The sequence below is a fragment of the Sinocyclocheilus rhinocerous genome, unplaced genomic scaffold (genome assembly GCF_001515625.1).
Source record: "Sinocyclocheilus rhinocerous isolate Xijiao unplaced genomic scaffold, SAMN03320098_v1.1 scaffold31, whole genome shotgun sequence".
Taxonomy (NCBI): Eukaryota; Metazoa; Chordata; class Actinopteri; order Cypriniformes; family Cyprinidae; genus Sinocyclocheilus; species Sinocyclocheilus rhinocerous.
Genome location: NW_015638575.1, coordinates 104236 through 117566, shown reverse-complemented (window position 1 = coordinate 117566; position 13331 = coordinate 104236). Strand labels below are relative to the sequence as shown.

General features: G+C 39.1%; 2 protein-coding genes across 7 annotated transcripts in view; one reads left to right on the top strand and one right to left on the bottom strand.

Moving 5' to 3' along the window:
• Positions 1 to 12337, bottom strand: part of LOC107749843 (protein transport protein Sec24C-like) — an 18385-nt gene extending 6048 nt beyond the window's left edge. The window contains exons 1-20 of one of the 5 annotated variants that reach the window (XM_016565036.1): positions 12172 to 12337; positions 8971 to 9161; positions 8625 to 8711; positions 7943 to 8060; positions 7577 to 7746; positions 6754 to 7497; positions 6425 to 6567; positions 5798 to 5866; positions 4365 to 4476; positions 4054 to 4181; positions 3806 to 3944; positions 3597 to 3712; positions 3377 to 3501; positions 3048 to 3239; positions 2595 to 2688; positions 2245 to 2361; positions 1890 to 2060; positions 1680 to 1776; positions 935 to 1080; positions 659 to 797 (exon numbers count right to left, since the gene is read on the bottom strand). In XM_016565036.1, coding sequence (XP_016420522.1) covers positions 659 to 797; positions 935 to 1080; positions 1680 to 1776; positions 1890 to 2060; positions 2245 to 2361; positions 2595 to 2688; positions 3048 to 3239; positions 3377 to 3501; positions 3597 to 3712; positions 3806 to 3944; positions 4054 to 4181; positions 4365 to 4476; positions 5798 to 5866; positions 6425 to 6567; positions 6754 to 7497; positions 7577 to 7746; positions 7943 to 8060; positions 8625 to 8711; positions 8971 to 9161; positions 12172 to 12176 — 3103 coding nt within the window. In that variant the 5' untranslated portion in view covers positions 12177 to 12337. The remainder of the gene's footprint in view (positions 1 to 658; positions 798 to 934; positions 1081 to 1679; positions 1777 to 1889; positions 2061 to 2244; positions 2362 to 2594; positions 2689 to 3047; positions 3240 to 3376; positions 3502 to 3596; positions 3713 to 3805; positions 3945 to 4053; positions 4182 to 4364; positions 4477 to 5797; positions 5867 to 6424; positions 6568 to 6753; positions 7498 to 7576; positions 7747 to 7942; positions 8061 to 8624; positions 8712 to 8970; positions 9162 to 12171) is intronic. The other 4 variants (XM_016565037.1, XM_016565038.1, XM_016565039.1 and 1 more) reach the window with 4 other exon arrangements.
• Positions 12338 to 12691: 354 nt separating this feature from the next.
• Positions 12692 to 13331, top strand: part of LOC107749864 (charged multivesicular body protein 6) — a 4681-nt gene continuing 4041 nt past the window's right edge. The window contains exons 1-2 of one of the 2 annotated variants that reach the window (XM_016565072.1): positions 12703 to 12952; positions 13207 to 13316. In XM_016565072.1, the coding sequence (XP_016420558.1) occupies positions 12890 to 12952; positions 13207 to 13316 (173 nt within the window). In that variant the 5' untranslated portion in view covers positions 12703 to 12889. Of the gene's footprint in view, positions 12953 to 13206; positions 13317 to 13331 lie in introns of both variants that reach the window. The other variant, XM_016565073.1, reaches the window with a different exon arrangement.

Below are 13331 nucleotides of genomic sequence, written 5' to 3'. Positions count from 1 at the left end.
AATTTTGACTGGTTGATGAAAAACAAGCTTATGTGGATTCTACACATTTAAACAATTCAGATAAGTTATGTAGAATTATTTATGGAGCAGATAAAATGCATATAATCATTTATTAATCAATTATCATTTTGACATATCTTTTCTTTGTTTAAAGGCTGAAATGTGAGGTTTACCTTTTTATTAAACTTTTTCAAAGCTTTATTTGAACATTTACATTAGATATTTCAACATGCTATTAAACTGTTGTCAGTCAAGTTGTCATTTAAAATCCGAACATCATTGGTAATGTTATTGTTTTAGTGATTATGCAAACAAAAGGTCATTTTATTTGTTGTTTGTTGATTTTTAAATATAAAACTTGGTGAAGTGATTTATGTGTTGGTACTTTTTGAACATCTCCAGCACATTTTAACAATACCGTGATAATTTTGGTCACTATAATCGTGATAAGAAATTTTCATACCGTTACATCCCTAACTGGAAGCTAGCTCTAGCTTTTGAAAACAAAACACAAAAAACTCAAATAGGTAAATAACAAAAAAAAAAATTATAATAAAATTTTACATTGGTGTAACAGAGGTGGCCAAAAGAATGCTAGCGCAGGAAGAAGTGAGGTGGTGTTTATCCGACCGGTGTAAGAGGATGTGTGTGGTTTTACCATATTTGGCGAAAAAGTTTATGATGGTGTCAGTCTCGCAGTTCCTGTACAAGTCTGCCAGCTGAGAGCAGCAGTTCACTGCCATGTTATGGATCCGAAGCCGTCGCTGACCACTGCAGCTGGTGTACAGAACTGCACACTGAAAGAAGAGTGAGAGAAAGAGAGTACAGACAAAAAGGTCAGCACAGCTGAAGTCATTAAATGTTGAGATGACTGAACTCAGTGTAGCTGACACTTCACATATGAGTGCAATACTAGAGACACACACACACACACCTGCATTAGAGCTCCAGTCTCCTCGCTGAGCTTATCATCATGTCTGAACTCCACGGTAACGGTCTTGTCACAGTCTAGTCCTGCCAGCTCTACATCTGTGGTGTTGCTCATGTAGAAGGAACCAAAGAAGTCGGTCGCCCGGATACCTGTCACAGCACCACACACAAGTTCAACTCCTGTACATATATGCATTAAAAACTGATGATAAAAATGCAATAAAAAAAACAAGAAGGGGATGAATGTCACATGGCTGATATGTCTTGGAGAATTGTGGAATAAAATCATACCAAAACGCATTTACAAATTTGTGCTTATCTGTTGTGGGTGGAACATGGCCCTTTCTTGGCTTTTGAAGTTGAACACCTCTGTTAAAATGAGTGGTGATTCAAACTACTGTTCAAATGTTTGAAATGCAAGTAAGAAATACAAAGATACTGCAGACTTGAGTAACAGCTGTGAAAATTCAGCTTTCCCATCACTGGAATAGACTATAAATAATATAGTTTATTATACAAGTATTATACATAATAATTGTAAATAAATAAAAACAGAAAACAATTTTTCAGTTGTAATACTACTTCACAATATTACCATTTACCGTACTTGTGATAAAATAAACACAGCCTTCATCTTACACAACAACGGTTGTGTATAAATATATTGTGGTAGGTAAATGGCAGGATGAAGAAAAGAAAAAAAAAACAAGCAATAATTCAAAATCTGGTGTATAGAGCTGTGTATTTACCTGTGCTGGTGCGGACCCTCATCAATGCATCAAAGCCCACCTGCTTCTGCACATCTCTCCTCAGGTCATTGAGGAAACGCTCCTGGTCAGATGAAGCCTGAAACAAACCATAGTTTATATAATCACAGTGCATGTTGTTTTTGGTTAAGGAGATTTCTTTGATCTGGTCACGTATGGTATTAATGGCTAGGTGGTATAGTTCTCTCTTACCTGGAAGTAGGTGTATTTGTAGATGGAGCCACCCGTTGAAGTTGGGACCACCCCTAACGTTGCTACATCAACATACTGGTTGGGAAAGAGGAAGAGGTCCACACAGCATCCCTGTGCAACACACTCCTTGGCAAGGGTGTTGTAAAAACTAACTTGTGGCTGGAATAATGACTGCAAAAGAAATGGAGATGGGAACTTCACAATGTGCTGAAGAGGATCCTTTAAAACTACCCAATAAACACCACATTGAAAAGCCTTCTGTAACAATGTTCCAATAGATCTCAGAGTCTCAATGATGACAAAACATTTTCAGAGACAGACACAATGAAATGAGCAGAACAGATTTGAGAGGTACCTTTTCTTTATCCGTGCCCACTAGTTTCTTATCCTCCCTGTTCTTCAGTTTGCCTGGAGCCTCAGCAATGGGAAGAGATGAGTGACAAACAAAGAGCTTTCCAGCACAGTCTGCAGCCTAGATGACAAAGCAGAAATGTTACTGTTACTTAATGATTCCGCTCTGAGTAGACACAAAACACTCAAACCAAAATAAAATGTAAAACTAAAAGTTTCTTCCATTAACACTGTATACAGAAATGCTCCATTTAATTACTACAAGGCTGACATCATTTTGAATCACAATGCGTTCACATGATGTACACTCACTGTGAACTATGAAACTTGCGCTGTTGCAATAAGATCAAATACCTTGAGCGCTTCCAGCCCGGCCTGAATGACAGGCCCAAACACAGACTCGGTTTCCCGCGTGTCTGCAAACATCTCAGGGATCTGATCCAACAAACTGGGGGGCAACGTACATTTTCATAATCAATACTTTGATGGTCAAAAATTCAGGTATCCTAGCTTTTATACTAGCTTAAATGGAAAAATTCTACTAAATTATGGATGTACTTACTAAATTACTTACTAATTACTTACTAAAATTCAAAAGGATTTTTTAAGAAATTGATATGAGGATGCATTATATTGACACAAATTACATTTTTAAATTGTTCTTTTTAAACTGAAATATTATTTCAGTACATTACTGTTTTTACTTTTTTTTTTATAAATAAATGCCGTCTTGGTGAAAAAAAAAAAAAAAAAAACCTTACCAACCCCAAACTTTTGAACAAACCTGAAACAAAAACTGAAGCCTACCTCTCAATAACCACCCTGGACTCTGAGACATTGACCAGAAATCCATCCAGTAGGGGCACAAACATGTCAGCCACATCTGACACTACCATCATCTGTGGCTGGGCGAGGGAGGCCTTCACATTATAGAAATGAAGCACTTTATTGTAGGTGACGAAGCCAACTCGAATGTTTGATTCCACATCAGGGTTCTCTCTGCAGTAATAATAAATAGGCAATGTCACAATTACACGTAATGTTTTGTTGTACATGCAAAAAACAACCTCTCAACAGATATGAATGAATTTTCTGTGTTTTTCTGATGGATCAAACTGCTTCTTGTTTAAACTCACCTGGGCAAGTAGTCCAACAGTGTCTTCAGCTCCTGACATATGATTCCAACCATGCCATTCTTCACAGCATTGTAGGACACATCAATCAGGAAGATGAAGGCTGGCGGCTGAGGAATCTTGTTGTTCTGTCAATAAATAGTATTCAAAATGAACAATCCCATACATATTAGCACAGAATTTCCTTAAGATTGTAGTGGCATGATGGGAACATATACTGTACCTTACAGTAGTCCACAGTAGCCGTAAACTCATAACTGCCCATCGAGAGCTCTGGTCGGTCATAGCAGTCCACCCTCTTCCCTGTGTGATCCAGATGCTGGAAGTAATGGGGAGGCACTAGGAGTGTGAAAGGAGAACAGAAACCAAAACATTAAATGTCGATTAGGATGAATTAATTCAACATAAGCGTGTTACGGGAGCATTACTAACCCTCGGTGACACAGCTGCAGAAGCCACACTGGAAACGACGGCCACCTTCGATAAACTGCATATACGGGCACATATAGGCCTTACAGCGATTGCAGCGGATGGGACCACTTTCTCCATGATCCACAAGATATGGTGGTGTCTGCCAGTAAAAAGGAATGACATGCCATTACCCACAAACCTTCCTGCAATCATTTAAAAAGGAATCGACAACATGCAGTAGTAGACACTCCTAGAATGTGACCTTTTACCTCATCTGGAGGCAGAGGGGCCAAGGGTTTAATGACAGCAGCCAGGGGCACCTGGGACTGTTTGGCCATGTCAGAATTGCAGGGTATGTTATAGGCTGTACAACGGATATAGCGTGGACTCGCATTCCCTTTGGAGAGATGATTAATATAATGCATATTTTATCAAGACTTGTAACATCATGGAATAAAGCCTACTGTTTTACTTTAGATAAAAAAATAGCATGCACTATACATTACTATATTCAGTAAGTAGCAATTCAAAGTTGTTTGATTCCAAACGATGTCTAAAAGTATCTAATATCTGTTCTTACCTTGATCTTTAACTTGGAATTTGGTGGTGACGAGAGGTGGGGCTTGACCTCTGACCCCTGTAGTAAAAGGTTCACTTCCCTTGTTTGCTTTGTCATCCTCGATAACCTGAATCTGAGTGAAAAAACACCAGCCTATGAAAGACTGACACACCTTTATTCATGAACAAAAAACACACCCTGGCCTTTCACCCAATAAACCTCTTTATGCTCATATAGAACTAATCCAAACAGGATCAGTAAGTTTTTAAGTTTAGCACCACATCTGATCATCTAAACCAGATTAAAGGAATATTCAGGGTTGAATAAGCTTCGTTGACAATGCCCGATACATGCTGTCCCCATCAGTTTAGCTCTAATATCAAACATTTTCTTACTGAACTGTCCCCATAGACTTTCAAAACAAGAGCACAGAGTGCTGCAGGTATGAGCCCTAAAACTAGGAATCGAGTTAACATTTTTAAACAAGTGGTCAAAGTCAAAATTTTTGGGGGGGATTTTTGGTTTAATACCTGAAATAAGGTCTGTGGTTAACACAAGCTTAATACATTTTTACATGTTATTCTACGACATAAAATATATCAGTGATTGTACACAAAACATGTAGAAATCAAACTTTTGTTGTTCACAAAGCTTAGTTTCTGCAATAATCCAAAAGCCAATGGAAAAACCAGGTTGTCAACCTAAATTATGTTAGCCCTGCAGCTCTATTACAGCCCTATTGTCATCCCAATGATGCCATTGATAGAGCACGAGTAGCATCTAACCCAGAATATACCTTTAAACGATGGGCCACAATGCTTACATTAGACAGCCCACCAACCATAAATAAGAACATGCCAGTCATGCACACACTGTTACTATATTGCATGCAGGAGTGTAGATACGATTGGTTTTGGGTGGGCACCAATGACCAGTCTAAAATAAAGTTAAATGTGAGTCATTTTCCAGAATCAAAGAAATTATGACTTAAAGGGACAGTCCACCCAAAAATGAAAATTCTGTCATCATTGGCTCCCCCTTATGTCGTTACAAACCAGAATGGTTTTCTTTTCTCTGTGGGAAACAAAAGAAGATATTTTGAACAAAGCTGGAAACCAAACCATTGATTTCCATTGTATAGAAAAAAAATTTCTTCTATGTTCCAAAGAAGATAGAAAGTCATAGTTTTGGAAAGATATGAGGATGAATAAATGACGGCAGAATTTTTAATTTTGTGTGGACTATTCCTTTAAGAATTCATGTTATACCGATGTGTCCATCTCATTAAGGAAGTTGTCTACTACACAGAAGCTATTATGTCAGCTCTATAAGAACAAAAAATAAAATATTCTGTTCATCTAGACAGTGTCATTGGCATCCCTATGAGTTAAGAACAGAGAAATTTGGATACAGTATAACAACACAGAGACAGCAGAGAGACACGAGGCACTTACTGGACTTGGGATTGCGTCTGGGTCTATTCTATGTCTTGTTTTCTGCACAGGCGGCATGTCAGAGGCTTGCTTTACATTTTAACAATTTAGTCAGCAAATTATAAGAGAGGAGAGGGATAGAGAGAGAGAAGCCAAAACAAAAAGGAAAAAAAAAAGAAAGAGCAGAGAAGATAAACAGAAGTGTAACCACAGTTACAGTTCCTCTGTTTTTTTTTTTCAAGAATTACTGATGATTAATCACACTGTTTAGCAGACAGTATAAGAGATATGTGTGCAGTTATTGCGAGGCGGCACGTGCAGAATCTCCAAGCCTTGAAAAATCCATGAATCTGGATGTTATTGTTACTAATAGCCGCCATAGTGCATGCATGTCAGACACAGGAGACTCCAGAGCGAAGCCTTTCTTAACACAAGCACATCACACACCTATTTACATAGATATTTATTTTACAAATTGACAGTGTACGTCTGTGTGTGTGTGAGTGTGGATGCAAGTAGTACTGAAAATGGATAAATATTTATATTTATAAAAAACACACTTGAAAAATCAACAAGAGATGTGTGGGAGAAGGTATGGTGGACCGTGATCTTGTGTGTATGTGCATGTCAGATCTGGATTGTTCATACCGGGCTTGGGATAGAATCAGGATCAAGCCTCTTCAGGGCGGGTGGTGCTGCAGCAGGTGCAGCGGGTGGTGCTCCATAGTTTGGCTGTCCAGGATATGGTCCTGTGTAACCAGGATGAGGACCTCTGACCTGTCCGAAAGCACCTGGTAGAGAAATAATATGTAATAAGCAAATCAGTACACAAAATCAAAGACTTGAGAATTAAGTAGCCCTGTAAAATGGTTCACCTCAAAATTTAAATTTGTACTTGTTCTAAACCTGTAAAGCTTTATTAAAAACTATTTTTTATAGTATTGGTTATAATTAACAGTAACAACACTGATGCTCACCATTTTGCTGAGGAGGATATCCCAGCATTCCTAGCTGTGGTGGTGGCCCTGACAGGGAAGCATTGATAGGACCAGGTGGCATGCCAGGTTGTGTAGGGGGTACATGATTAGCCTGTGCCATTGGAGGCCCTTGCGATGCCAGAGGCGGCCCTTGAGATGCCATAGGAGGCCCTTGTGATGCCATAGGAGGGCCCTGCATTCCAGCAAAAGGAGGCCTTGGTGGAGCACCAACTTGTGGTGGAAACCCAGTAGAGGTTGGAGGGGGACCTGAGTGGTAAGGTGAGGGTTGGGAAACTGGTGGTTGGGGCTGCATGACCCCTGGAAGCTGAGATGGAGTCGAGGTGGGTGGTGGACCGGCAGGGAATGTGGAGGGCTGGGAGGTGGGAAGCAGTGGTCTCGAGAAAGATGGCTGTGTTGGAGGAAGTGGGCCTCCGTATGACTGAGTGGGACCTGGAGGCACCTGGGCTGTGGAAAAAGGAGGCTGAGAGACAGGCGGAGCTTGAGGGAAGGACTGTGGAGAAACAGGTGGTGGAGCTTGGGGCTGAGTGGGGCCAGTGGAAGAGAAAGCATTTGGGAAAGGATGTTGGGCAGGTGGTGGAGCTCCATAGTAGGAGTGTGGAGGAGCCCGAGCTACAGCTTCAGTAGGCGGAGGCTGTGAGGGAGCAGTGGAAGCGGGTGGGAAAGTAGGAGGAGCTGCAGGTGTGTAGGGAGCAGACATAGCGGCCTGGGACACAGAGGGAGGGGCTAGAAAAAAAGACAGAACAAATCATCAATCACAGCGATGCTCTAGATCATAAGTTAAAGTTTAAAAAGAGTCATTTACCATAGCCTTGGCCTGCAGGGGAGGGTGCAGTTGAGCCAACCTGCATGCTGGCCATCTGATTGGTCATATGCTGCATGCTGACAGGTGGAGCTCCAAACTGCTGGCTGTAGGGGGGCTGAGCACCAGACAGATTCACTGCACCTGCAGTGTAAGGTTGAGACACTGGAGGGCTAAACAAGCAATTAAAAAAAAGATCAAAGCAAGAAACATGACAATGCTGCGAAATCATGAAAATAAGACTCACTTTGCATTCATTAAATATTAAATGGTAATTATTTATAACCCATTTAAGCAATATTAGCCACAAAACTGAAGAAACAACACATAGTGCTGATAACACACATGCTGATATAATGGGTCACTGACCTCTGTGGTGGAGCACCCATTGGAGGTGGTCCATTCTGAGTTTCTCCTTGCCCAAACTGAGAATAGCTCTGGGCACCTGAGACAGATGGTGCCCCTGAGGTGGGAGGTCCTCTCACACCTTTAGCAGGACCAAAAATAAATAAATGAATAGTTTATTATCCCAACAACACACATTTTATTTCCAAATTTTATGATTAACTTTGAGAAACAAAGGCATTTAATTTAAGCAAATGATGCAGCAAAAATATAATGCAGCCTAGAATACAGAGACATGTTTGTGTTGTTTGTTGGTCCTTTTCTCGCTTTTTTTCTACTTATGATATTATTAAGCAAACAGATGTACAAATGTAGGACCTAAGCTGAATGGAAGGGAACAGGAAAAATAAATATTATAGGTCAGAAGAGTCAAAACATTTTATACAACATTTTTGCATCATGACAATAGGATTATTTTGCTTAGGCATTAAGAAAAACATTATTTTTAAGCATTACATATACATTTCTGATGGGAAATTTTCTTATAGAGCAGTTCCTTATGTCACTAGCCAACTGTGTGCCTAACTCTGGTTTTGAATGCTACATGTGCAGCAGTGCTGCTCAGACGTCTCGCATACCGCAGTCAATAACAAATCGCAGGGAATAGAGGAGAGGACAGGCTGCTAAGCAGAATTAAACCAGTTACCTAGGTCAAGAGGAGAGGAGGAGGACAGGTCAGAGACTAAGTTTGTTGCGAGAGTCTTAGAGGGAAAGCTTGCATAAGGAGAACATCCTGCAATACAAGAAAGAGAGCAGTGAAAAATGGGAATGAAATGTTAAAACAGGAGATGAGAGGTAAAAAACGAGGAGGCTGGGAGGGCGAAATCTGACTGTCACTTTCTTCTTTTTCGCTTACACTCCGAAAAAACACAGCTGATAAATTAACAGATCTTACAGATTGAACTGAAGGTCATATTAAATGATAATAACCTGTGACTGTTTTAGGAAATGTGTTTATGACAATCATTTTGTACTTTTTAACCCCCCCTTACCTTGTGGTGGACCTTGTTGGTAGGCAGCGCCCGGCCCATTATAAGGTGCGTACTGAGCCGGATATCCCGATGGCACGTGGCCACCCCCATATCCAGGCTGGGGGTAGCCCTGATACCCAGGCTGAGGCTGCCCGTAAGGAGAGGCCATGTGAGGTTGCTGGTTGACATTCATTCTCAGCTCATCCCTAACTCTGAAGACAGGGCAGAAACAGGGGAAAAAAGGATAAAGAGAAAGTGAGTGAGTAAATCTATATTTATGAGGTACTGCTGTGAGAAGAGCTTAAGAGGTCTTGTTAGTCTCTCTGATGCTTTCAGGAGTCTAAAGACATGTGCCGCTGGACTGCTGGCACAGTAAAACTCCCAACTAATCATTTAAGCTCAGAGCAGCAAATGTTGTCATAAAAGAGAAATTTGCCAGAAAAGGCTGTTTCACCCTTGAAAGCTGGAAAAGCTTTGGGGTTTCTAAAAGCAAACAACACAAGGAAGTTGATGAGTAAACAAATAACAGGAGAGTTTCACATTATTTTTAGAAATCAGAATCTAAAATTATTCATTCATGATTGCGAAACCCATTTAAGCACAGACCTCACCCCTGTATAAAGTGAAAAAGTGATTCCTTTTGTACTCTAGAGGAAGTATTAGTTGTAAATGTACATCTCATCTACACGTCAAATCATAAATAAAGCCCCTTGAAATAATATTCACAACTTCCATAATGTGACATTTCTTACTGAAACAATATATTTTAAAAAATAAATGATAAATAATAATAATAATAAAGTTACAAAGGGATTTGATTTATCCAAACAAAATTGATTGGATCATGAAAAATAGGCCCTGAAAATCAAAATAGAGTCAGAAGTTAATGAAAGTTTGCAGTGGATCATGAAGGTCTCTGTTGAGGTCAAGTTCACCCATAAGATGATCTCAACATCATAACTTAATAAATTAATGTTAATAATAGCACATTATTACACGCACGCACGCACACAAAACAAACATTGTTAGTAAATTTCACAATTATTACAAAGAAACAGCAATTAACACATTGAATTAAACCTAGAATAATCTTTATTTACAACTTTGAAAAATCTTTGTTTTACAGAGCTTGAAACTACTGCATTAACTATTGGCAGGATTTTGAAAGGCAGTATTATCTGCAAAAGTCCAAAATGACATTCAAACAGCTACTTGGCTATTAATTAGCATTAACCAACAGCCTGCATGACCTAGTAAGTATCATCAGCCAAAAATGAAAAGCTGTTTCACAATCGAGCAAGTTATTACACTGTGATTTAAAAAAAAGTTGGTCTTCAGGTGAGGCTAGGAATATGAGAAAGTAAAAAGACGCATTTTTAGTTCATGTCAACTTTAAACTGTGAAATATTGAAGTATGATCTTCATTTTAAAGCTGAAATTTTAGGTCTACTCTACATAGACTTAATACTGTTTAAAAAGATGATGATGATACTCAACAAAAACATAACCTACATTCAAAGAAAGCACTCCCTAATAACATTCACAGCACATAACTGACATCTGACGTATTTCGCGTTCCACACCCACCCCAAACATCTGAGACTCTTCAATTCTCTAGTCCAACAGTTCATTCGAGTAACTCCTGAAGCTGCTTATATAATGGTGTTTAATAGTGTCTCCCACATATCAATTTCTCAAACATCCATGAAACAGAAGCTGACTGGACTGGAGTGGACTCAAATGACACAATTACTGCCAGCACACTTGCTTTCTTAATAGCAGATGTTATGAAAACCCACAAAATGCAGATGGAAAAGTAGTTTTAACAGCAATTATGAAATATCTAGATATATATATTCTAATAAATCTGATTTAAAACTACCACTCCTCATTTCTAGCAAGTAGTATAGCAAAGAGGCGTTAGCACAACGCAGCCTTGAATAATGTTGAATAATTCAAGGCAATGGATACCGTAATAGTATACAGCACCACATGTGCAAGGACTTCCAGAGATAAACACGCTCATTTTCCATCTATCTGTCTGAAATGAAATGACAGGCCTGCTGGATGACCTGAATATACACAGAGGAACTCTAATGTGTCATGTACATGATCTCAACTTGGGTGACAACGTTACATGAAGGGAAACCAGCAAACATGGAAACTCAAGTCTGAGACTCAAACTCCAGTCACAAGTCTGCTGACCAAGCAACTGGTTTCATGTACTAAGGCTCAAAGACAGTGATGATCAAACAAGCAGGTGCCACTAAAAATTACATGTCCATCTATGGATTTCACCACAAAGCTTGATAGAAAAGCGGCATCCTTTTAAAAAATGAAATGAAGGTAGATATACGTTTGACAACCAGTCATATATAGGGGGCGTGGTTTAGAAAAAAAAAACATATGCCAGTTACCATAGTTACCCATTAATTTACTATGGGGAACACAAAAGAAAATATCTTTTTAATGGGTATTCACAGAAATTTGCATTAAAGTTATTTAGTGTGTTGATTTGTAGGTGAACATCCTTTTTGAAAAACTTGGGGGGGGAATATATATATATATATATATATTACAATTTCCCTTTGCGCTAGAGGGGGTCTGGAAACCAGTGTCATGCTTTCACTTTCATACATACATTACAAATTTGGGAAATGTAAGCAATTGAGAGGGACATTAAATTGGTAAAACAATAAAACTAAAAAACTAAGATGATGACATTAAGACACTCGAAGTTGAAATGTCAATCAAGAAGTTGAGAAACAAAATCACAAAATCATAACATAGTCAAGCAGATGCACTGCAGCAACTACACATGTGCTATTAAAAGGGAATAATATACTATTAACTGAGCCATTAAGTTACATCGCACACGTTAAGCTTTAATAACTGCTTTTATTTTTTTAAATCACTAGTTGGCGTATGAGAACATTAAATCCACTCGCTCTCTCACCTGTTGCTAAGCTAATTTCGTTTGTTTATCGCTGCTGGCTATTAAAACAGAATCAAGAAATGACCCACTGGGTCTGCCAACACGCATCTCACCTTAATAAGCCCTTATATCGTATGAATTACAGCAAAATGTGTCACTTTCATGTATTAAATATGAATTAAAGTCATAAATGACTCGACGCTGAATGTGCTAAGCTAAGCTAACAGTGGCAGGAAAATAAATATTCAAATAAAATAACAAATATCCAGCGCCAAATGACAGCTCACCTCATAAACAGCTCGATGAGTTAACGAACGAGTCGTCAGAACGCCGTTCCGGTTCTAAACGCCGGTAAACGCGATAGTACTGCCGTTCTTTCACGGAAAGAAAGCAGTGAGACGGACGTTTAATCCCTTCCTCACGCGCACCGGAAGAACTGAGAATGTATGCCACGTCCACATCCGGTCATGGTGAAGTAGATGATGATGGAGGACTTTCACTTTTTTGGAAAAATAAAACGTTTTTTTTTTTTACATAATTATCAGTAGCTTAATTGCTACATGACCTGAAAGAACGGCTCAGTGAATTCGTCTGTAAAGAAGAGTAGGCTTTAGTGGATGCATTAGCATACTTTTATTTTGCACTAAATCTAACCATTAAAGATATTTGGAATATTTGCCGGTTACGCAGAATATGTTTTATTCTTCTAACTGAGCAATCCTAACTGCCTATGACCTTTAGTAAATTTCTTAAATTTCTAAATTGTCAGAATATTAACATTATTCCTCAGTATAGGTATGTGGGGTAAACAAGTGGTTTCTAAATGGCTTTTATTTTGAAGTACAGAACATCCGGTAAGCAGTGGTGCTGTTTTGTTCCACACAGCTCAGACTTTAGTGTTTCTGTTATGGACTGACAGAAACGCGGCCTGTGGAATTAACTTTTTCTCAATCTTAGAAACACCGCCCCTGTCTGGACAGATAGTGGCGGGGATGCGGCATCGACATGGGAAATCTTTTCGGGAAAAAGAAAGCAACTCGGGTGACCGAGCAGGACAAAGCTGTGCTGGTGTGTTAGACAGCTGCTAACTGGCTAATCATTCTAATGAGAGAAGTTACTGTATATATATATACACGCTTGATAGTCTCATAATGGTGGGTTTTACTGTACCACCGGGGATCCATGTTGATGCTGACTGTCGACTGTCCGAAAGTGATAGTTCAGTTTTGTGTTGTATAATGTAGCTATAGGACCGTTACTGTGCATTTTGTCCTTTTTTATTATTTAATTTTTCTATATTATTATTATTTGTGTGTGAGTAGCAACTGAAGCAGCAGAGAGATAAACTGAAGCAGTATCAGAAGAAGATCACGCTTCAGATGGAGAAAGAGCGACAGCTGGCCAAACAGTTATTAAAAGAAGGAAAGAAAGAGTGAGTGTGATCATG